We start from the raw sequence: 25,714 nt of genomic DNA, 5'->3' as shown, positions 1-25,714 counted from the left end.
GAACGTAACCACCAGAACGTAACAGTTATTTCTACACTTCATTAGATAAGCATTATTTGTGCATGATCTACGTCACAGATAAGAAACCAGGTTTGAAATTCATAAGTATTTAAATGACTGTCAATAGAGGTTGACGAATATCCATGTTATTTAAAAGGCCAATCCCGATAATATTTTGGAGAATAAAACTGCTTAAGTTTGTGTTAAAATCCCTTAAAATCCTCTACCAAATTGCCGAGCAACTAACCCAATATTTGTGATACTTTTTTAAACAAGTCTTAAACCTATCAGTCTTCATCTGGAAATGGAGAACGGTGCCACAAACTGTATTATGCGGCTTATGAATAAACCAGATTTTTACTTATAAAAATAATGTGTAGGTGAAATTTACCTTTCGTTATCAAGTACAGCACATGGGTCATTCATTGTGTAGACCTCTAAAGGAATGGGGATCGATTATCAGGTCACCCAACGAAAAAATGACCAAAAATCTTAAAAGGGTTACATGTCCGGATAAGCATTTATGATGTTCACGTCCAAACGACTAAATATTGTGAGCTGAATTTTTGAGACAAGGTAAACACACCATTCCTCTATATTTTGGCGCTTAAATCTCAAACGCACTCGGACTTTTATTTTTGAGACTCTGTTCAAATCGGGATAGTCCCTTTAAATATACCGGATTCGGTAAAAGAGAAGACGTCATCGCTATCATAAGCATGCAGAAGGGGGTCATTCCATAAATAATTATGAACTAAGCGGGGCTTATTCTGGGATTTCGATGCCGAGTCAACAGAATAAATAGGAATTATTTTCTCATCAACCATACCTGTAGCTGTATGTGTTAAAGGCTCTTTGGGTCTAGTAGTAGTAGATGTAGCACCGATCAGCATATCATAAAGTTGAGCGTGGGATCGGCCTTGTACCGTATTTTGTGTGACAGGGTCAGTGGCCTGAAGTTAACGATTCGCTTCCTTTTCTAGTTCTATTTCACGCCGTAAGTGTATTTTCTTACGTTCAAGACGAATCTGTGCCAATTGCTGTTCAAGATTCAATAATTCTGTTTTGGCGACAGCGTCCTTATCATTAAGTGGAGTGACATTGACAGGGCAGGTACCCCGGCCTTCTGATTGTGAGACTGGTCAATCTCGGCATTGTTGACAACACAGTTTTCATCATCCCCAGCGATAAAAAGAAGCTTATCTGCGGAATTTTCGTCGCCGGAACCGTCGGTCGCCTGTGATAAGCAAAGGAGCGGAGCTTACCGTTTTTCTGCTATTCTAGACGGTGAATTAAGCAACTTCAAAGTTTCCAATCGGTTTGCAACCGAAACCCTGCTTTATGCCGACCTGTATCCCATTCATCTAATCAGACGCTGCAGCTGCATTCACAAATAATAATCGATGCCCGAAAAATGTCGCACAAAGTTGAGTTGCTCCAGACAAAATGTTTTAATCCATAGTCAATTCAGTACAAATTCGTGTTATTCAATTAAAAGTAAAATTAGTGTTTTATAAGATTTCGGGCACATTATTTTGCCAACTAGATGAAATAATAATTTTTGTTTTCACTTTACTCGTCTGCCCGAAAAGTCAGATTGCCCGAAAGTTAGGGGGGCAGCTGTCCCCTTACCCCCTGGCCCGTACAAATATCACATATACCATATAATTTTTACAAATCTAATTAAAAATACCAGTATATGTTATTTTCGTTCGGTATATACAGTTGGTCACAAAATAAAAATCTGAAGACATTATGAAACGCTGGCGATATAATCCTTCCAAAAGAGTTTCTGTATTACAGGTTTTGATTGGTGGATTTATCACCCTCTTTGCATCACTACGTAAGGAAATATCTCTAGACATAGCGTCGGCGATATTACATAGACATAACCGGACGTTAAATAAACCTATTTCACACGTGAAATATACTCGAGTAACCTACCGGAAAATATAACAGAACGAAATGTTGGTGTAATTTTAATAAGACTGTTGTATTGCTTAGCTGTAGAACGGATATAAATATACTTATGGGAAAAAACGTCTTAAAGTACAACAGATATGGATACATTTCTGGGGTAGGAAAGGGGTGGGGATAATCTTCTTATGTGATAGTTTAATATTAGTGGGTGGGAATACTCTTTATATCTGATATGGTCTAATATGCAAGGGTAGGTAGAGGGTTACGAAATTAACAAAATACTGATCTTGCAACCTTCTGCAAATGGAAATACATATGAGCCGCACTCTGATTTCACAACTTGGCCGATTATTAGACAAATCTCCGTTGTGACAAGTTTTGGTCAATTTGGCGGAAAAGAATCAATTTGGGAATCCAGATTTGATAGATCTAACACCGTAATCCATAGTTATAATTGATTACTGACTACTTGTCACAATATCTAAGGTATTATATATAGTTAAACCAATATGGTCTCAAAGCACATAGTACCGTCTCATAAAATATATTCTCAGATACACAAACCAGGTTTTTCTTTCGCCATTATACAACAGTTTTATTTCTGAAATTGAAAAAATACAGTCTTCTAGTTGTTACATAAGGATTAGACATGGATTAAAAAAAGTAATCCATTTCACCAACATGGACCAAAATATGTACGAAGCGTAACGGGATAACCAGCAAAGGCACATTTGAATAAAAACGTGAACGTGTATATTATGAAGAACTTTTATTCTTTAAAAGAAATCAGTTTCTTACCCTTTGTCTAAATTCATAAAGTGCAATAAATTCATTTTCAGTTTTAGGAGTATATTGGGTACATCTGTATTCGCTGAAAAAGATTTTTTAAAAAAACATTCAGTGTGCACACTGAAATATTATTTTACTCTAGAAAGATTTCAAAAGCTTTGTAATCAAATCATGCAGGGAATTGTAATTGTACACTGATTCTTTTGCATGTCTGCAGATCTCCAAATCCAATGATTAATCTGCATTTTCGGATAATGTGCAAAAGATTGAATGTTAGGCCATACCTTTTTTTTAATATTTTTATTTTCGGTTTCTGGTCAAATTAGAAATCCATCACTCTTAGACAAATAAAATAATGATATCTTTTTTTTCACACAAGTCACCCATGCTTGATGAAGATTTTTTTTATACTGTGTGCTTAATTACGGAATACCAGTCTCTAAAATAAAATAGTATATGTTCTGACGATCGGGAATCACTCGATTTGTTGTGATTGAATCCCGTCCATTTCTTATTTCTAAATAAAATATAAATTACTTACTGATGGTATTATAGAATAACATACATGCTATCAATAACAGCAACACAGCTGAAATACAAGTGAAATTTGAAAAAATAATATGTGAAATCGTGACAGAAATAATGTCTAATAAGTGACCCTACATTCTGTCAATCGGTCGAAAACAATTTTATAAACCTGTAGCAGTAAAAACCGTTGATTTTCGTAGGGTTTTCTATGTCCAGGGCGGCTTTGAATATATCCATGGGAATTTGGGGTTATTATTCTGAGCTTTTTCTTTCGGCAAGAAAACATGATGCGGGGTTCGGGGTTATGCTTACAAAGTGTACAGATTATTCGTTCAATGTTCGTTAAATAACTAATTAATAAAAATGATCGTGATTTTTTGTCTTGATTAGAATAAATTCGATCAGAGCCACATTCATCCATGGCCGGGTCCGTAGGCTTCGAAATTATTTGGGCCCCTTGAAACCCTCTGTCAAATGGAGTACCACATCATCTTATCACACAACATTAATTAACATAAAGCAAATAGTAGTACCAAAATACCGGTACTGTACTGTAAAGTTTTTGGCTGGCCCCTGCTCTTGGTTGGCCCTAGATTTCAGTCTGGCCAGCCTTTAAGATGAATCAAATGCTTCGTCTCCGTGCTCCGTATCTGTTGTCATTGTAAGAATATCAGCTCACCTATCATTTTGTTCAACCAGTTTCCATTCGCAGTCGGGTTAACAGCTTCCGGGGTTGTACTTGTTATCGAATCTTGCATTATGTTGCGTTTTCTTCCATGACGTCTTTTTTGGGGATAATATTCTAAATATCATTATATTTGTGTGAGAAAACCAAGGAGACCAGATCAGATTAAGAAAGTGCAAGTCTTATTAAAAATAAAATGTTTAAGGTGTCAATCTTCTAGACAATTTCAACCGGGGGTGTAATTTACTATGAACAAATAGTTTTTGTCTAGCTCATACGATGACAGCAAGACAGCGAAACCAATAAAAGCTAAATGTGACATTAGTTCGGACAAATTGTACAAATAAAATGGGGTTTATTGTCCTACTGGTCTACTCCAGCGAGAGGGGAATTTTCCCTGGAGAACGGCGTTTCCGACTACCTTTGGTCGAATTTTAAATGCCATGGGGTATTGTAAGTGCTCGCCAAAGCGTATACGGGACCATGGTTTTTCATCACATCCGAGAGCTAAATGCTGTCCCTGACGAGCAGTGCATGCCCGATACCACTCACAATCGAAACAACGCTGACAAATCCAGACGAACATTACCGGGATCTAACCCGCGTCCCCGCGTCCATGGTTATTCAGCCACTGGCCCACCCACTGAGCAAGTGTGGACCCCCAATTGTGTAAATGATACTCACTCGTATTATCAGCTTGATTGACGTGTGAGGAACTGTCGTCTTGGTGTTCTTGATTAAATTGGTGAATCGTTGTCGATGTAATTGACGTTACTGCGTCGTCATCATCATGACCCATGTCATCATGTTGATCATCGTCGTCGTCGCCAAAAAAGTAATGAGATTTTATCATGTTACCCAACTGCATCCCGGGCTTCTTTTTAATTGTTGTCTTACTTTGACGTCTAGAAGGGCGACTCTGTTTATTTGGACATCGACATGCTAAACTCCCGGTGTCTCTTGTGAATGCTACCATTGCTGCTACCTGGGGATACTCTATGCGTAATGCTTGGACAAATCTATTTCTTACGTTTATTTCTTGAAAAGATGTAAGCGATTCCATTTCCCGCCATTTTTCCTTTTCAGATATGCTGCCGTTGCTGAAATATTTATACATACCATTATCAAGGGAAAGATTTCCAAGCATGGTGTCTGCAATGTTGCGAATATCCACATGTTTAGCTATAAAGCAACCTGTGCAGATCTTTGTGTTGGGTTGCTTTTTTTCTTTTTCGAGTTTCTTTTGAAGTCTTTGATACATACTGAAATGATCACTCTTTAAAACCTCCAAAAATCGTTCTATTTTCTCAGGGCGTTTTGTCGCTAAACTAGACACCAATCTTCGAATTTTTCTTATGTGCGTCTTTTCTGCTTGAATCGACTGCTCTTCGTCGTCATGAATAACTTCTTGGCTTAGTAGCCTATGCGTAATGTCACCCATGGTCAAATTACTTTTCAAGTCATTTATTGAAGAAAATAACACTCTGCTGTGAGGATACTCTGTAAATATGAATACGATAGGAACATTTTAGGGTCGTAACGTGACCGCCAATCAGTTGTTAAATAATGATGGTTCTACTATTACTAATAATACTGATGATGATGATGAGTTAAAAAAAGACAAAGTTTGCAAGCCAATTTTTTTAAATTTTGGGAGGGAGGAGGGGTGAACCACTAGCTATTTTATTTCCCTGACAGAATAATGGCTGTGCTTTATCAGACACGAAAAGACATACACACAAAACCAGACATATGACAGACTGATTGGGTCAACAAAACATTTATTTCATTTAATCCTGTGTGTTTATATATGTTTTACGGGATGAAAAGCCAGAATTGTGATGTAACCGATTTCTGCCACAATTTCGACAGACCAAGCGAAAATTTACATTAAAACTATAGTAAAAAAAGCACTTTCCGGTTAATTCAACTTCATTCAATCTAATCAGATTTTAATGCTTATTGCATCGAGTGATTAATTTTATTAAAGCGATAATTTCATATTTTTAAGTTATATTTTTAAAATGTATTAAAATAAAGTCTTAGAATAGATGGTATCTATAAACAGTCCTACCCTGTTAAAGAATAATCCTTTTAATTCTATAATTCACTATTGCCAGTTGAGAAATTGGCAAAAATATCATTTTCAACTTCAAATTCAAACGTTTGAAGATAGCTACCCCATGGGGGGAATAGAAAAGCAAAGGAGGTAATTGTGTTATTATTTCCGGTGTGAATGATTTTATAAGTGTGATAATGATACTTATGATCGTATAATAGTGAGTTGACAACCTATTGAGCAAAAGACATAGAAATAATTATGTTTTGACTTTCTTAGAAAATATGAAATACTCTCTTTAAAGAAGGGTAATAGGGGTGTATACATATATTTGAGATACCTGAAATCAGATCGTCTTCTCTCATTGTGTCATAAAAATCGATTTCTTCATACTCGTGAACTTCGGGAGCAGGCGAATCGGGCGTTTGATTCTTTAATTCGCTCAATATTTGTTTCATCATTACCATGTTCTCTTCCAAAATTTTTTCTGTTCTATCAAGTCGCTCATTAGACTGAGTGTGCATTTCTTTTAGCTGTTCAAATTCTTCTTGTAGACTTCCTCTACCTGAATGCAGAGTACACGTTAATTAATAATGCCCAGTTAATTTTCCTATCTACCAATCAATATTTATCTTGAAAATTGCAATTAATGGCAAGAGAACCGTCTAAGGTTACCTAATCTGATAGGCGAAATCTTAAAAACACTTTCAATTTGAAAAACAATTTCGAGAAAAACTAACAAAGGCAAATCTAAAAGATTACTTGGTATTTTTGAATGTGGCATCCGAATATCTGGCAAAGAACATAACTACATAAATATTAGTTTAACTTGCATTTAGGTCTTACATTCACATATTACAGAGAACAGGTCCGAGCACAACCTATACACATCAATCCGCCATTTAATTCCACATTTCTTTGTCTTAGCATCGTCGAATATCTGGTAAAGAACGCTTGAGCACAAACCTTAATCAATCCGCCATTTAATTCTACATTCTTTGTCTTAGCATCGCAGAATATCTGGCATAGAACATAACTGCATATATATTAGTTTAACTTACATTTAGGCCTTACATTCACACATTACACCAGACATATTACAGAGAACAGATCCGAACACAACCTATACACATCAATTTTTGTTCCCCTCTATTGTCTCGTCTCACCCATTTGCATAATTACAAACACCTTCCCCAACCTTTGGAACATGGATAGGTCCCGCACCAGACGTCCTCTTCTTCCCACGCCACGCATCTACCAATGGACTGGCCTCAGTTAAGAAATAGATTCCAACCACCGCCAGGCTTCTACCAAGCACCACCAGGCTTCTACCAACCACCACCAGGATTCAACCAACCACCACCTGGGTTCCACCAACCGCCACCTGGATTCCACCAACCACCACCTGGATTCCACCAACCACCACCGGGATTCCAGCACCGACCAAACCAGGGCCTACCAAAGGAGCGCCAACCAAACCAACGTCTACCAAAGGAGCGCCAACCAAACCAACGTCTACCAAAGGAGCGCCAACAACCCCAAGAAAATGCAGGTGTCGTGAAAGCCTTCTTTCAGGTCCTCCAATGCCTCCACCACTTGACCATTATGGAGAGTCAGGAGAATGGAACACCAACCAGAAGTTTCACTTGGAAGATCCAAGACCTGAATAAGTTCGTGAAGCCGGCCATGAAGACGCCTACCATAGCCACTACTATTGAGACATTGAACTTGAAATGGGCCAAGGACGTCGCCTCATCCCTGTCGACACACTACCGAGCCATGCTAGCGGAGAAACTGGAGTACTTGAAGTCACGTCACTTTACCAAAGATGCTGTACAAGAGTACTCTAGTCACGCCCTAGCATGGGCCAAGAAGTCCTACGGCAAGCGACTTCAGGATAGTGTGAAGACAGGGTTCCACCGCCTACTGTCCACGGTCACGCCCCCTCCCCCATCACCCATGCACATTACACACAACCTTCTCCGGGACACACCAAAACGATACACACCCAACAGGAGAAAATTATCCCCTGGAGAAGGCACTTGCATTAACACTCCCTCGAAGCGTGCAGCTAGATCAACCAGTTCGCCCCGGGTTGTGTCTGGCTCACCTACTTCCTCGGGATCTATATCGCCACTAAACGCGCTTGTCGACTGTCTGTCCACTAGATCGCCCATCATTCCTAACCCTAGAATCGCCACCAGATCTTCCACCAGATGTAGGCGATCACTCAACCTATCCCTAAAGAGACCTCACAGCTACAAAGGTAAAGACGAGAAGGATTTATGGTTCCTACCACCCGTCATGGCAAAGACCCTGGTTATTGGATCCTCTAACCTGGCTAGGATTGCATCCTTCCTCGGGGACTGGGAGATCCATAGCTATTCTGGAGCCAAGATCAGCCACATCAAACAGATACTCCAGAACTACATGGGTCCTGCACCAGAAGAATTAGTGATACACGTCGGGCTCAACAACAGGGAGGAAAGTGGGCCAAGGATACACGAGCAGATGCTAGATCTACTCAAGGTGACCAGAGCAGCTTTCCCAACAACCAAGCTCTTCGCCACACAGATCCCCACGTCTTCCCGACTCCGACAAGAAAATCCGATCGCCTACCAAAACATCACCAGCTACAACCAACTGATCTCCACTGCACCTTCACCAAACGCCACCACATTACCAACCTTCAAGGGCAAAATAGAACTGAAAGGTAACGACGCAATCCACTGGAGCCCAGACACGGCCAGAGACATCATCAACTGCTGGATGAGGAATTTAAACTAGGATTAGGGAAAAGGAATGAGAAGCCGTCTTTAGGACAGACAGTTGTCAATTTGAGCGACAGACTTCTCAACCCCCTAGAAATGAACATTCTTGATTAAGGCCTTAAATTCATCCCAACCCCCACAATAACATCCATAGACCCCATCACCCAGGCAACCGATCGCTTCCAAAGAACACTTTCGTTGACTTATTTTTTTAGGAACAAACCCGGCAGAGGTAAAAAATTATTCACAGCAAAATCCACATGGAAACCACCTAAAAAGTCATTATCACCAGCCATCCTAAAAACTTTCGACGAAATGAATATAGAAATATCATCCATTCAACCACAATCACAAAAACCAAATCTCAACCGAGCAACTAAAACGGCATTAAACACCCTTAAAAAAGACAAAAACATAATAATTAAGAAAAGCGACAAAGGCTCGTGTTGTGTCATAATGAATCGCGCAGACTATATCTCAGAGGCAGAAAAACAATTAAGTAATCCTATACATTACACTAAATTAGACCATCCCATCTTTAAGGATACCGCAACTTTAATAAACAACATCTTATATGAATTGCAGGATAAGGAATACATAACAGCAAAACAATATGATTATCTATCTGCTAAATCTGACTGCCGACAAAGACATCTCTATACACTACCAAAAATACATAAAAATCCAGAAACAGAATGGTTTATACCTAATAAAATACCCAAGGGACGCCCAATAATATCAGACTGTGGCAGCGAATCATACAACGTATCACAATATATAGACCATTTCTTATTACCCCTAGCATGCCAACACCCATCCTACCTTAAAGACACTAACGATTTCATTCAGAAAATCAAACATTTAAGAGTCCCCGAACACACCATTTTAATATCCATCGACGTACAAAGCATGTACACGAACATTGATAATAACACAGGTATTGAAGCATTTCTTAGGAACCAGCAAGCATCCAGGCCGGACGAAGAAATCCTCAAACTATTCGACATTTGTCTGAGGAGGAATGACTTCGCTTTTAACGACCAAGTATACCTTCAGTCTTCCGGAACTGCGATGGGAAAACGATTTCCCTCGAGTTATGCAAATCTCTTCATGGCGGAGTGGGAAAGGGAAGTTCTGCCACTCTGTCCATTAAAACCAGATTTCTATGGGCGGTTTTTAGATGACGTTTTCATAGTCTGGACGTACACAATAGACGAATTTTGGACGTTTTTCAACATTCTGAACAATCATCATCCATCTGTCAAATTAACTGCAAATGTAAGCCATAACAGCATAGATTTCCTTGATACTACCGTGTTTAAAAGTAGCAACACCAAAATCACAGGCCAATTGGAAACTAAAGTATTTTTCAAAGAAACCGACACACATCAATTATTGTTCAAAAGCTCCTTTCACCCAAAACATACATTCTCTGGCATCATAAAATCTCAGATTCTCCGTTTTCATAGGATATGTACTCAGAAGACCGACTTTGAGTCAGCATGTACAATGGTATTTAACAAACTAAGGGAAAGGGGATACTCCAAACGCTATCTACGACGTATGAAAAACAACACTCTCGCTGAGCTTGCCGCCAAAGAAACACATAATATACAATCAGCAGTTAAAACCAAAATTTGTGGCCATCCAAGATATCCGACCATTTCCATAACAAAACATCTGGCACAAAATTCCCAATATTAGACCAACTTTCATGCAGTAGTTCAAACATAATTTATCTAATTTCATGCAGAAAACGTGACAAGCAATACGTAGGGGAGACTCAAAATGCACTTAGGGAAAGAATTAACGGTCACCGGTCAGACATAGTCACCAAAAAAGACAAACTTGTCTCACCAACCGAATCATGACATTTCTGATCTTATTGTCACGTCAATAGAAAAGACCAAGAGCGACTTTGAAACTTCAGAAGGAATTAAAACGTTTAGGCTAACACAAGAAAAATTCTGGATTGACAAATTGAAAACAACAGCCCCCCTAGGTTTGAACATTCATACGGCTAGCGCAATAGCTCCTTTTGTAGTTCCATTTAGCGCAACAGCAGCAAGTGCCTCCAAAATCATCAGAAAACACTATACTGATCTCCAAGAAAATCACCCGAAAATATTCACACAGAAACTTATAATTGCATATTCTAAAAATAAAAATCTGAACGACATCCTAGTGCACAGTAAATTAGATTAAATAAGACCAGTCTCCACCCTGACCCAAAACAAACCATATATCAAATCCTATCCCTAACCGTTAGTAAATAAAATCAATTAGATATAAGAATCCCTAGCCCTAACCCGGTGATGTGGAACAAACACGATTTTTTAGAAAATCCAATCCGGAGAGCCTCAAATTTATTTTCTTTTTTCTTCAGAAACAATAATACCAGAATACCAGAAGCACCACCCAAGGAAGACCATCAGCGCCACCAACACCAATAAACAGTGAAATCGCCTTTGTATATAAATCTAATGTATTGTATGTATTTTTAATAAAACTAGGAAATATCACGAACTAATTTTTCATCATCCTAGGTCAGTGCTTATGTGGAGACTTAACCTCTCCCCCAAATTCTTAAACCTAACCCTTTCAAGCGGGGTACAGGTAAATTGGATCCAAGTTCAGTCTTCTAAAAAGGGTTAGGGATAGTATTCCCCAAAATACTCATTTAAACTCATTCCCGAACCTTCAAAGCCGGACTACAATTAGCATCTTCCCCAAGCGATAGTCTCCAATTCGTGAATTATGAAGTCCTGTCAAACAGCAATAGATGTACAAATGTCTAATGAGCAATACTAAAGAGCGTACTCATCCCAACCACAACAACAAGATTATCTAATGTATGTAACCAGCGCCTGGTTAAATAAACAATTACATCACAAACAAATTGATCTAAATTAATGCCTTACTAGAAAAGTATGCACTTTCATCTCTTGAACGCCGAAGATTTGGATGCATATGTATGTTTTCAACACTCGTTATATCGCCCGTACTATAGCTTCCTCTGGTAGGATTGAATGGTGGCACGTAACTAGCTTCTAACGGGCGCCTTCTCCGTTCTTCTTCTACAGCTTGTTCCTGTCGTTCTAGTCGTCTATTAATATTAGTTAAACTCTCCATTATATGTTGGTTTGTGTTGTCCTATTAATTAATAAATGAAAACAACAGTTCGACTACTCAAAGTATTATCGACATAGCATCATATTTTCATATGTGTGGCCTATTCTGTCTCAGAGTAATTCTACAAAATACACTGCACCACTTTAATTAAATGATCTTTAAAATGGTATGGATTACAGCATCAGAATGTACATAAGAGATTGTCATAGTCATGTGTATACCAATCTTTATTGTAAATTTATCTTTCTTTATATCTTTGACACAACGTATACAGGCTTTTCAGTTTATTGAATAAACATTGTTCAAACTAACTATACATATTTGCTCTACATGGATACGGTAATGGCTTACTTCTTTGGTTGAATTTCGACAGTATTCAGAAAATTGTAAAAGACGTTATTGACACTATGAAATTGAAGTTTTATATAGACTGATATAACTATTTAATTCAAGAACACACCCTTTAATGAACGCCAAATCTCACACGTTTCGTGTAAGGTAAGAATTGAACCCAAACAACAATAAACAGTCCATAAATATAAGTTAAAACTACGAACCTTTTTCTTTCTTCCCATCTTGAAAAAACTCATCTTAATGTTTCCGCCTTATCACCGGCGTTTGTATTATGTCGTTCTGTGCCCTTACCGTATTTAATAATGGTGCAAGGATCGGTATAGCCTATCACAAAACTGGGGTTTGTTAGGGAATATATAAATAGCTGGGTTGTACCTATAAATACATTATTCAGGTGAATGTGGGTAATTTAATACATACAATGGGGCGCCTGCGCATATTTGTCATTTTATTTAAAATATTAAAATGAGGTGAAGTATGACGAAAAGATAAATGTTGACAACTGAAGACTTTCAGCTAACAATGATGTGATATGCTATCAAATGAAATAATGTTGGCTATCAGATAAATGATATATACATATACCTGGACGTATTATTTTTATTTATTTATGCATTTTTCTACCGTAAACAAAGACGTACTTGTACTTTATCTACTTTAATACATATACATGTATATATATTTCAATAGACTAACTGAACTATAAAAGGCCGCAATAATAAGAAATATATTTAAAGTTACAATTTCATATTTTCTAAGAAAGTCAAAACATAATTATTTCTATGTATTTTGCTCAATAGGTTGTCAACTCACTATTATACGATCACGGGTTATCTTTCTCACACTTACAAATCTTCACACCGGAAATAATAACACAATTACCTCCTTTGCTTTCCTATTCTCCACCATGGACTAACTATCTTCAAACGTTTGAATTTGAAGTTGAAAATGATATTTTTTCCAATTTCTCAACTGGCAATAGTGAATTACAGGATTATTCATTAACAAGGTAGGACTGTTTATAGATACCATCTATTTTAGGGCTTTATCTTAATACATTTTAAAAATATGAAATTGTAACTTTAAAGCTGAGCCTACAACAAGAAAGGGTTTGCTATGTGAAGTAACAGGAGTAAATAGAGGCTCTGCCGAGGTTTTTTTTTACTTTATCGACGAGTGTTGATATTTTTTGATATCAAAAAGGACTCATAGGAGATTTATAGGAGATTTTATTTATCACCCAATCCTTTTCTTACATGGACAAATAAATAAATATAAGTCTTCGCTATAGATTTCACTTTTACTGAACCTGATTACATTATGTCGCAGTGATACATCAATTTTTGACAGCAATAATTATCCAACCATTGCAAAGTCCTTTATATTGACCCAGTGTTTCCATCAAGGGCAATTAAATAAAATAGTTCATTTTTAATTAAAAAAAAAGAAGTTACTTTTAATAAAAAATGAACTGTTCTTTGCAAATAAAAAAAGTAGTCCCCTTTTCAACTGACTAATCAAATTCATGTAAGCGATATCTCCTAGAGAGATTATGAAATTTATCACACAAGCGATACCTACTGAAGAATGTATTATTTGGTGATAATACACGTTACCAGTCAGCCCCTGGGATAGCTAACCGTAAATGGTGCAACGGTTTAGAATTAGAAGTCATGTCCGCATGCCACTAGCAGAATCACGCCTTGACTTAAAAATTATTGAGACAAAATAAATACACCTAACAGCAGCTTTTTGACGGGAGGTAACAGTGGCGTCACAAGGTGCAGCTGGTGTGTTACTGTACTTCTGAGATGAAATAGTGCCTCAATAAGTGACAGAAATACTCTATTTTTCGATTGGGATTTTTTTTTATCGGTGACGTTTCTTCGTCATGCACCCTCCCTCACAAACGAACGGTGGACACATATCAAAGTGTGTATGAGTGTGTGTTGAAGGGGGGGGGGGGCTTAAATATATAAAGTTTGATCCAAATTGGACAAGAATTATTGCCTCTGGTAGGTCCACAAATTTCGTACACAATTTACCTATTTCAAGTTTCATCTAAAGGGTCCACAACCTTGGAATAGACTACCTTTTACAACGTTTCCACTATTTGCGTAAAGGGGGGCGACCGGAACTTTCGGGCCGATCGTCACGAAATTCGAATTTCAAACATAACTATTGTGTAACGGTGATATATTTGAACAAAATAAAACAAAAATTACGTTCACCAGTGGGTCAATAAACTAAAAACGCGATTTATCGTACAATCAGGGAAAACATACATCTTAAATTTCGTTAAAATCGGATACAAATTGGAAACTCTTCAGACGCGATTTGTAGTACAATCATGGGCAATAATCCACGAAGTTACGTTCCGATAGGTACTAGTAACGAAGAGAACCACGTTCTTGGGATAAACACCTATAATTTCAAGTTTCTCCAAAACTGGAGAAAAACTGTGATCTGTCGGGTGTCCACAAACAAATATGAACGGACGGACGTAGGCGATGACATAACATGTCCACATGAAAATGTCGGCGTATAAAAAATATGAAAACTGTACTATTGTGCTGCCATGAACAGAGGACAGTTTCGCAAAATGGGGCATAACTATTAATCTGATTTTCCGAAAAGGTATTGTTGCCCTTGTCTTGTCATAATAGAGCTGAAAGTTTAAGAATAATCAAATGAAAACTGTAGCCTCTATACTGTTTACAAGAAAGTGTTGAGGGACCGACGGTCGGACATGGTGATTACTATATACGACCCATAAATCTACTGGAAAGGGACAATCTTCTCGTCTGACAGATTTATAGTAAATATTTCCTTATTTTTTCGTTTTGTTACTACAACCTAGTAACTTTAATATTTCATAATATTGTTTAGGGGGATATATAACTAACATGAAAATAATTATTATCTATGTATAACAAATAATTTTATTACATATGTATGTACAATAAACATACAATGGCTTTTTACATTATAAATTAAACAATATAATAACCCACCTAACAACATATTGATGATTTACAAAATATATACCAAATATTATTTTTATATAAATATTTAGAGTCAAACACAAAGATAGGTTGTCAGACAACAAAACATACGCCCACAGCAGCTCACAATTCATACTATTTGGAATCTTCACAACCAAACATCTAAATCCAGAAGCTGAAAGACATCATTTACCGTACCCATCACTTTTTGATTCTGATTTAAATTTACAATAACATGGAATACACTTGATTTAAGCTTATCTAATATGTGTACATGTATATATTGTTACTGGTCCATGAACATACATCAATATGCAATCACTAAGTGACTAGATTCATAAAAGATGGTTCCAGCTTCACAAACAGAACAGATGGTGGCATGTTCCATTTGTCATTAAAAACTATTCAGGTCTGTTATATCAAAAATCACTTTTGATGGGTAGTTTATCTTTAGATTTCGAAACGCTTAATACTGGTCTAAAAACACAGGTGATCTTAAAACTAGTTAAAATTTGTGGCCTGAGTGCAAAGGTGGAGCAAATAATCCAGTTTTAAAATAACAGCCTATCTTTGAGAAGGTTTTTCATAAAATCTGGCTTATCTTGGGCTTCTGAAGGTGTTGGCTTAAAACTTTAACAGGCTTATAACTTTAACAGACGAGATCAAAATAGTAAAAACTAGTTTGGCTTGTAAACGCCACACTTCACCAGTTTAAAAAAGACAAGAGTTTTTGAATTAGTTTAATTATAAGCGCCTGAATATCCTATTTGGTTACTGTCACTTCATATTCAATTGGACATCCATGGTCTAAGGTGGATAGAGTTGATTATATGGCATTGGGGATTGAGTGGCCATTTCTTGTTCAAAATCTTCCAGATCAGCTAAAGTTATATTTCCTCCACTAACCTCTAACCAATCAGCTAGAAGCGATGAGGACAGCGGACTTTGTAGATCACTGAAAAAAAAATATATAAATCGTGTATCAACTTAAAATTATTATATTCTTCTTGTGCATTAGACAATAGTACAAAGTAAAATTTGAATTTTAAAATAGTTTCATTCTTTTCTTTGGACAAAATTAGTCCTTCAGATGAGATGAAAAAGAACTCTTGGAAGTTGAAATTAGAAGAAGAGTAGGTGGAAATGCTGCTGCTGTCCATGCAAAATTTCTCCTACAGCATACTGTGTGATGTACGCCCATCTTTATTAGCCTGGTTGGCGCAGAAACTAGGGACATAAAACCTTATTTAATTTCTTTTGGACAAAGTTTGTGCATATATCATGTACTGATGCTAGTATATAAAACGTTTTATATGCTGATTCTGGGTTCCAGACTCTCCCACTATTGTCTCAATAGATTTACATGTGATTGCTCCTGTTATTTGAAAAAGGGCCCTCAACAGTAAGTTCTGGATGATAGAACCACATATCAACTAACTAGAAACCCACTAAAACACATCAACAAGACGAAACATGGACACTGCAAGTTCTGAGAATCATCTAAAAGAGGGAATGGTGATGTATTGGGAATGTAATGACAGGAATATACAGGACATAATTCTATGGATTAAATTCTCTAGTCTTTATCAAGTTCTGTGTGTTTCAAGTTCAGCAACTAAATGCCACTGAAAAGATGAAAGGGTCTTGACTTAATTTGTAACTGAATAAATGACTCACCTATTCGGTGCTGATTCCTGGGCTTCAACTAACAGTGAATCCAGATCCATGCCCACACCATATCCTGCTCCAGTACCTCGAGGAGTTAATGACAGTGCTGGTGGTAGAATATTCTCCAATAAAGACTTTGACATCTGTTTACTCAGTAATGCTATCCAATCTGGCTGACCACCATGACTTTGGTCGGGTGGAGAAAGTTGTTTCTTGGGAGAAGAGCAGTCTACTTTAAGATCTGGCACTTTGGATCTGTAAGGCAAAGTTTGACTGGTTGATGGACCCTCAGAGTTCCAGTTAGGTTGCTGTTCTGATGTTGAAGTGCTTGGATAGTTTGAGTGGATTGGATGACTATGATGAGTTGCTTGATCAGATTGGGCTGGATGATTGGCTTGATTAACATTTCCAAAGAATGGATTCTCATTAGTGATTTGCTGCGGATCAAAATAATTTTGTCTAAAATGATCAGCTGAACCAGAAACATTAAACTGATCACTTTGACTATAATTATTAGAAACATTCTGTTGTGGCATGGGTTGAGATTGGGATGTGTGATGAGGATGGGTTATGATGGAATGGGGGTTTGTATTATACGAAAACCCGATATTTGAATCTTGTTTAACTTGATTCATCATGTTCGTTGAATGTTGCGTAAAGTTTTGTGTAGACTGTGGGATGTCTAGTGATGGATGTAAACTGGTTTTAATAGAAGACTGAAGATCTTTTGATAAAGACATCAAGTCAATGTTATCTGAATTAAGGGAAGTAAAACTGGGGTCTGATTCGTAACTGACAGTTGAGTGTCCAGATGTATTGAAACTTGAATCAGTGAAACTGCTGTGATCGGTGGTGTTTGATTGGGTAGCATAACCAAGGTTTGGATTAGGCTGACTGACAGAATAGTTTGGGTTTTGTAGCATAACATTTGATTGGCCGGTTGATGATGTTGGATTAAATTGCATGGGAGCAGCCATTTGCGTTCCAGGAGTAAATTGGGTGTTACTGTTTGCTGGTAGCTTGTTTTGATCAAACCCAGTGGTAAAATTGTTGCTGAATTGTGAATTTGCTTCTTGAACATTGGTTGTAACTTGACTTCTATTTGCAAATGATTGTTCATATATCTGTTCACTTCCTGGCACCATTTGTATAACCGAGTTCGGATTTATTGGAATTTGATTACTTTGAGATGTTTTATTTGTGCTGTCATTTTGCTTTGCTCCAGGATCGTATGTTTGGGGTGGACTGTGTTTGACTTCTGTTTCTACTTGATTTGGTGGGGTGATCTCCCTTTCTGGTTTATGATTGACAACAGGGAATTGAACTGTGGTTGTTGCAGGAGGTTTTGGTTGTATCTGTATAGGTTGATCAGATCTCTTGTGCATACACGACCATCTTTTTAACATTTCCTTGTCAGCATCAGATAATATTACCTCATCAGCTAAAAAGAAAGAAAGGTAAGATAAAATTTCTGAAAAATTTTAAATTTTAGCAGAGACAGAGGAAGAGAGAGTGAGTGAGAGAGAGAGAGAGAGAGAGAGAGAGAGAGGGAGGGTATAAGCTTGGGATTGAAACCATGCTACTTGATTCAATGACAGAGACAGAAATTACAATCTAAAGCACCCACGTTAAGATCACCTGACAACACTATCCCCCAATCTACAATAAACTCTGACTTATAAAGTGGTCACAAGAAATTGCAGCTGGAGTTGGACAAATTACACAAGACAAAGATGATGACAATATACATGCACATTAAAAGTAGGCATAAAAAAAGAGGAATTTGACTCGCCACTTAAGAAAATTGACAGGACTGAAAAGCAGAATATGATAATAATGAAACCTAGCTCTTCAATTTCTAAATGACCTGAAGGTCAAAATGGATTTATACACCAAATGTAATGTTTACCGGTATATACATATGTGTTACTTACATTTACGATCTTTCAGACCTTTCATTTTTTTAAGTTTTAAGGCTTTATTCTTCTTTATTTTTCTTCTATCTTCTCTTTCTTTCTGTCTCATAGCAGCCGTCACAACTTTTGGTTTATCATCCTTGTCACTCACAGAATCTGAAGCAAAGATGGAAGGTTAAGGGGTTTAACTCAGAAACTGACATTCAAAACATTCTGAATTTCGGTAGGGGCAATCCTTACGTCCAAATTAACTATTCAACTAAGCATTAAAAAAAAAATCATATTGAAATCTTTTTCCTAAGTATTATGAATTTTGACAGGGTTTCTCCAGATTTCCACATGGGCAATCTTACCAATTTTTCAAAAATCATAATGAAGACATTTTCCTGTATTATATTTGACAATTTCATAACTCTATAATGAACAAGTAACCAATTTTGAAATGCAATATGATCAAAGTCAAAAATAAAATCAGTATAATACTTAAAGATACATTACGGGAGATTCAATAACGAGTTGGCAGTTCTCACTATAATAATTAAAAACTAGATAACGTAAAGGCAATTTGCTGAAAATTTCATTCAAATTGATCCACTATGAACCGAGAACTAAGCGAATGAAATTTCTGCCTAGCCTCGGTCATCATTACTAAAGTCAGTACGTTAAGCAGCATAGTCTTGATTATCCATTTAATCGAGAAGGAAAGTTATGCAGTAAATCGGTTCACAATCCACTTAAGATCGCAGGCTAGCGATGCCATCTAGAGTTGATTATGGTCTGGATAAGTTAATTAATGTCTAATTAATAATTTAGGTAACATTTCAGGCCTAAAGAAAGACCTGTAATAGACAGATTTAGCTCTTGCATAATGTATGTTTAATAGTATAAATAATGAAACATCTGTTTCTATATTCTAGAAACAAGCTAAATATTTTTAAATGCTGGTGTTTTTAGTATAGCCATCCAATTTCTTTTTTTGTTTGCCAAAATTATCTGTAAGTGTGTTTCCCTATCCAAATATTAAAATTCTTACCTCGTTTTTGACGCATTTGACAACTTAACAAGGCTTTTTTGACCAAGGCTTTTGTGTCATCTGAGATCGTTTTAGAGTCATTTACAGTTTTATTCTCTTTATCTAAAATTGAAGTTTGTGGAACTCCAGAGCTTTGGATCTCCATGGTCTTACTATCTGTGGAATATTTTGCGCTGAGCATCTCAACGTCCGATGGATGGGTAACATTAAGATTATTCACTTCTACAGAGGGTGGCGATTTCTCTGGTTTAGGAAAAACTGTATTTGAGTCAACTAATGGTGAAGACTTTTCAGGTTTTAGGTCTGCATTCGTTGTTTTTTCAGGAATTTGGGTACTAGGTAGCATATTGGTTTTAATGACATTGACTTCATTAGTTTCTTTGGGCGCTGGTCGTATGAAGGCATTAAAACTTAAAGTAGGTGTTCGAGGTTTGTGAAACTCCATTATTTCACCATAAATAACCTCTCGAAGTTTGTCTTTATCCATATACTGGAAGAAAGAGATATAAACTTGGTTATTTTGGGACTAATATCTTATATTTCTCAGTAGTCAAAATTTCCAGTCTTGACATAGCTGGCAGTGTAGTATTTTAATGTCAAAACTGTTGTTTGTACGTAATTGTGTACATCTGAGTTCCGGTACGACCTACATGAAAGATATAGAAAAATTATTAGCACCTTATTTGTTTTAAGACACACAAAGATGGTGGTGTGAAATCAATGGTAACCTATGTAAACTTCAAATAACTGTAGTTAGAACTGATGTTTTTTAAGAAAATTGCTTTAGTTTGTGTATGGTCTTTGGAAAACTTCTATTTAAAGATGAATTATCTAATAGGTAAATCTGAGTTTGATGATAAAATACATGTAGATAATTGAGACTTAATCTTGATTGTCAAGTACCATTTTTATGATAACAAAACAATCTACACTACATTTTGTGAAGAATTCAAACACTAAAAATTTCGACTGAAATATATTTATTTTTCATTATCTATTTTTGAACTACATGTATTATAGCAATAACACAACAGCCAGCCTTTTATCTTATTCTTACACAATGAATCTTTAACAAGCCCAGCTGTCTGTATCATTCAGTAATTATACATGCATATATGCATTTATTTCAGTCTGTTTCTATTTCAATAAAATAGGAGCCACAGTAGTCCCGTGTTCGATTCCTGGCAAGGGACAACATATATTTGTTTGGCGTGTGTGAAAAAACATGGTCTTGTGTACACAGTTGGAATTTGATATTAAGAGAAGTCTATAACGCTACTGTCTGGGTAAAATTTCCCTCATAGCAAACTGTATATTGTATGCCTTCAGTACCCCAGTCGGTGAAGAACAGTAGGACTTAAAACCCCATTTCATTTTTCCATAAAATAATACATTATTTTCACCCCTCTTCTATTCAAGTAATATATGCATGCAAATTTTTTATTCTGCTTCTAAACCTGACATTTCAAAATTAATAGCAATGTATTCAGCTCACAGTGATAAACTTTTAAAACTTGAAATTACCTCTTTTTCAAAATCAAATTTAAACACTGGAACACAAACTGGTTCATCATCTGGATCGTGATATTTAGATAAATATGGATGCTTCATGGCATCAACTACAGTAATTCTCTGTGTTGGATTCAATACTAACATCTTCGATAATAAATCCATAGCGTTTTTACTAGCTTTAGGAAACAATGTCGTCCATGGTATGGCCTCCTTATGACCTATAGCTGTAAGAAATAAATAAATAAATTATTTTACTCTAGTAAACGACTCTTGATATAAAAGAAAGAATAACATCCTGATTGAAAAGAAAAAAGTCTCATAAAACGAGCTCTAAGCATCCTCTAGACACAGCACTTTGTTCATTTTGAGACTAAACGTAGTGGAATTCTGATCCTGGGAATTTAGGCTATTTGCAATCTGATTAAATGACAGAACCTTTTTCATTTCGTTTTTTATAGTTCAAAATTTTGTTTTACTTGTCTTCACTACAGTAGTGTAGGCCATCGAAAGTATAAAAAAACGAAACGAAATACAGATCTGTATTTTAATCAGATTGGGCCATTTGTCAACTAGTCACACTGCGCGTACCCAGATTTTCATTATCTAACATTTGATTAAGAAAACAAAACAATAATATAAACAGTAGATAATCTCCCGGGTTGGTTACGATTGGATTAAAAAACAACCGGTCCAAAGATTTTGCCCAACACTTCTTCATATCGTATCTTTGCAATTATTGAATGGAACTAACAATTTTGGACTGACAAAATCCTTCAAATTTAGATTACTAATACATTTAGATCCAACTTGTAAATTTTCAAATATATACATATACTGCATTCTGAAAGAGAAATGCATTCATTACTTACTTCTTAACATTTTTCTGATGACTTCATTTTGACAGCGTTTAAATACAGCGGTAGATGGAGAACCAAGCACACCAATAATCAGTTTAATCTGTGAGATATAGTCTTTTCCTGTAATATATAAATTATCAATCCATTAATACTTGTATTTTTGAGTGACTGACATCTATTTTTATTTCCTATCATCACAGGGATGCTGTATGATTTGTATCAAATTTTGCACATCAGACAGTTAATAGAGGCCAGAATTAGGTAACCAGAAGGCTTTGTTAGCGTCAATTATAAATAATTTTTATAATAAAAACAATTGGGGTTTATTATCGCATCAACACAATACTTCGATCATTTTCAGACAATCTTCTGGTGTAAAATGGATAATTTTGGCAGCCAGCAGTGATTCTAAGTTTTCTTCTTTGATTTCTACCTGTTACAGATTCTTTAACTTGGATGGCAATATATAAACAGGTGGGCACACTTTCCTTATCAGCCTCCCAAGGTGTCATCCCCAACAAGTGATGTCTAGCCTTGAAAAATTGTGAAGGTCAAATATTTTCTAAGCCCAATTGTGCCAGTAAGAACAAATTTCACCTGGGCAGCAGCAAGGACTATTTTACATGCACTAAAAGTTTTCCATTAGATGACTCAATGGGTTCCATATATTTTCATCATGGACTGTATAGTAGTAGAATCCAGCCACCACCCAAATAAGCTATTATTACCGGTATCCAATTGATATAAATTAAAATGATTTGGATTTTTACCTGGAAAAAGATGCTTTCTACCCAACATTTCAGCAAAAATACACCCAACAGACCACATGTCTACAGCGGTACCATATTCTATCAAAGACAAGAGAATTTCAGGAGCACGGTACCATCTTGTAGCAACATATTGTGTCATAAAATGTGATGGTTCTTCTGGTGATGCAAATACTCCTCTGGACATTCCTGAAAAACCATAGAAGTACGTCACTTTAGGTTCATTTTACATGAAATAAATGGAAAGTAACATTTTCTTCATCTTATTGAAAGAGCTTCACAGCTTTGAAATTTCTTATTTGGACGATTTAGGAACAGTGAATTTTATACTTGTGTTACCATGTCTATATTGGCACACTGTACCAAGATCTCCAACTTCAGTTTGAATGTTGGATTAATAACATCCTCTAATATGCAATCATGATGTGATCTGAAAGACTGAACTTTCGTGTGTAAGTTAAATGTATATGTAATTGCACAAGTGCTACACATTCTTTTGAGCTGTGATACTAGAGGTTGAGAAAATGTGGTCTGAAATCAATGGTTACATGAATAATTCTTTCCTACAAAAGCATATATTTTCCTCCCCATGGTTACATAATGGAATTACCTACCAAAATCTCCAATCCTGACATGACAATCTTCATTCACCAAAATATTTCCAGGTTTCAGATCCCGATGAACAACTTTCGCAGAATGAATGTATTTTAATCCTCGTAATATCTGATATAAAAAATATCTCGAATGTTCCTCACTTAGTTCCTGGTCAGAATAAATTATTTTATGTAGGTCGCTCTCCATCAAATCAAACACAACATAAATATCGCGAAAATCCTTGAAGTCTTCCTTTGGTTTCAATATTTCACGAATACAAATAATATTATCATGTTTGAAATGTTTTAATATTTTGATTTCTCGATGAGTTCTTTTGGCAATCACTAACACATCAAACACATTTGGAATCTTTTTAATGGCTACCCTGTCTTTTGATTTCTTATGGATGGCAGAGCACACTACACCATAGGCTCCAATACCAATATTTTCGATTGGCTTATATTTAGTTCCTTCTAAATCAAACTTAACATCAAGCGACCGTTTTTCCATGTGTTTGCGCACCATCTCCATGGCTTCTGTTTTATTAACAATGGACGATGAAGATGTCATCCTGAATTTATGAGTTGATTCTCTGTCAAAGTGCAAGATTATCTGAAATACACATTAAAATTGGATTCTTACTTATTTGTTTTCCCCAACAGCAGAGTGCCAAACGATCACCTTAGTTACTTTTACACACAATTTGACTACAAACCTCAATAAAAACTTGAATTAGTCAGCCAAAACATAGACAAAAGCAAATCATTAGAAAAAATACCAAATGAAGCAAGTGATTGGATCCAGACGCTGCATGATATAATTGCTTTTCATACTAAAAGATAAGTATTATTACATCTATGGAACATGCAGTTTTATAGAATGATTCATTAAGCATTTTAAAAGCCTGAATATTCAAGACTAACAGACTTTCAAACCATACATTACATGTACATACAAAAATTAATCTTACCCTAAAACTAAAAACCTGGTATTTTCAAAATCTACTTAAAGGAGCCAAGTCTTTAACTCGATACAGTACGTAATATTCGAAATTATAAACACCCTATGAGTATGACTAGAACACCCTATGACTGAGTTATAAAGTGTAACCATTATTTTAATATAGTAGTACAGGCCCAAAACGATCATTGAATCTGTACTATTACTTCAGTAATGAAGGCCAGGGATGTGGTCGGGTAGTGTGTGCACGTAGAATCAGAAAGTCTATCGATTCATTGAGTCAAGTGGCGCGGTTTCGATTCCCCGGCTTGCACTTGCAGGTGACAAGGACTCAAAGGCAAAGAAGAGTCAAGGAGTACAGTCAGAGGAGGGTCGCCTGTCCAACCTCGTGGGTTTTCTCCAGGTCTTCCAACGGCACTGCTAAAGACTCCTACACACAAGGGAATTACTGAAATAAAATTGAACCATATATATATATGTTAGTCCCGAAATGATCTAGTTTGTGTCATAAATGAAGTTTATTATAAATTTATAGTAATTTATACTATTTTAATTACTCACTGATCACATTCCAACTTCGTCCATTCGGCCTGCGAATGAAATGTTTCACTCTTCTGTGCAGTGCTAATTTTTAGGCTTCTGCAATATATTTTGAAAATTATTCGGTTTAACAATTGTGCGTCATCTAACGCTCCCCTGCGCGTAAGTGATCGCCATTTCAATACACCTAATGTTTTTATAACTTATGATATTGTTACTATTTTTAGATTTCTGTGACACGTTTTGTAATTTTTCAATACAAAAGAGTGAGTAACACAAGTGGGAATAACTCTAATGTTCCGTTGCAGTCGAAAAATGGATTAGCCTCCCTTCTTGCAAGTAAGTTTCATGTCATGGGGTTTAATGTCCAACTTTTCTGCACAATCGTGTAACGAGTGGAATGTTTTCTCGGGAATGTGATTTAACTGATAGTTTTTCTGTAAGTAAGATAAGATAAGATAAGATTTTATTGCATCGAAACATCCATTTAGGACAGCATACAATATAAACATGTACATAAAAATACGACAATTATAGTAGGATGGTGTCGATATTTTAACCAAAAAAAGTATATGATAATAATTGATTATAACCACCCATCTATCCAACCTATCTCCAGGCGTA

The 25,714-nt window shown here is 36.2% G+C and overlaps 2 protein-coding genes across 2 annotated transcripts; both read right to left on the bottom strand.

The window, feature by feature from the left end:
- Positions 1-1,432: 1,432 nt before the first annotated feature.
- On the bottom strand, positions 1,433-12,589 carry LOC126824144 (uncharacterized). Its single transcript, XM_050553315.2, has 8 exons — positions 12,442-12,589; positions 11,674-11,905; positions 6,322-6,546; positions 4,607-5,422; positions 3,917-4,039; positions 3,251-3,298; positions 2,719-2,791; positions 1,433-2,521 (listed from the first exon to the last, which is right to left on the bottom strand). The coding sequence occupies exons 1-8, from the start codon at positions 12,472-12,474 to the stop codon at positions 2,503-2,505; spliced, it is 1,569 nt and encodes a 522-aa protein (XP_050409272.1). The 5' UTR covers positions 12,475-12,589; the 3' UTR covers positions 1,433-2,502.
- Positions 12,590-15,157: 2,568 nt separating this feature from the next.
- On the bottom strand, positions 15,158-25,294 carry LOC126823887 (mitogen-activated protein kinase 7). Its single transcript, XM_050552942.2, has 9 exons — positions 25,112-25,294; positions 23,611-24,202; positions 23,000-23,185; positions 22,242-22,349; positions 21,385-21,596; positions 19,861-20,350; positions 18,846-18,983; positions 16,921-18,352; positions 15,158-16,198 (listed from the first exon to the last, which is right to left on the bottom strand). Exons 2-9 carry the CDS (start codon positions 24,158-24,160, stop codon positions 16,051-16,053), a joined length of 3,264 nt encoding a protein of 1,087 aa, XP_050408899.1. The 5' UTR covers positions 24,161-24,202; positions 25,112-25,294; the 3' UTR covers positions 15,158-16,050.
- Positions 25,295-25,714: the final 420 nt, after the last annotated feature.

This window comes from Patella vulgata, chromosome 6, assembly GCF_932274485.2.
Source record: "Patella vulgata chromosome 6, xgPatVulg1.2, whole genome shotgun sequence".
NCBI lineage: Eukaryota > Metazoa > Mollusca > Gastropoda > Patellidae > Patella > Patella vulgata.
Note: the sequence above shows the minus strand (reverse complement) of the source record. Positions and strands in the feature narration are given on the sequence as shown.

Excerpts from the sequence above, each read along its gene's own strand:
- LOC126824144 (XM_050553315.2), bottom strand. The coding sequence starts at position 12,474 with ATGAGTTTTTTCAAGATGGGAAGAAAGAAAAAG. Across the intron at positions 5,423-6,321 it reads AGAAGACGATCTGATTTCAG|AGTATCCTCACAGCAGAGTG; the intron begins GTATCTCAAATA and ends TCATATTTACAG. Across the intron at positions 2,792-3,250 it reads GTTATTCTATAATACCATCA|CGAATACAGATGTACCCAAT; the intron begins GTAAGTAATTTA and ends AATCTTTTTCAG.
- LOC126823887 (XM_050552942.2), bottom strand. The coding sequence starts at position 24,160 with ATGACATCTTCATCGTCCATTGTTAATAAAACAGAAGCCATGGAGATG. Across the intron at positions 21,597-22,241 it reads CATCAGAAAAATGTTAAGAA|CTATAGGTCATAAGGAGGCC; the intron begins GTAAGTAATGAA and ends TATTTCTTACAG. Across the intron at positions 16,199-16,920 it reads CAGGAATCAGCACCGAATAG|TGATCTACAAAGTCCGCTGT; the intron begins GTGAGTCATTTA and ends TTTTTTTTTCAG.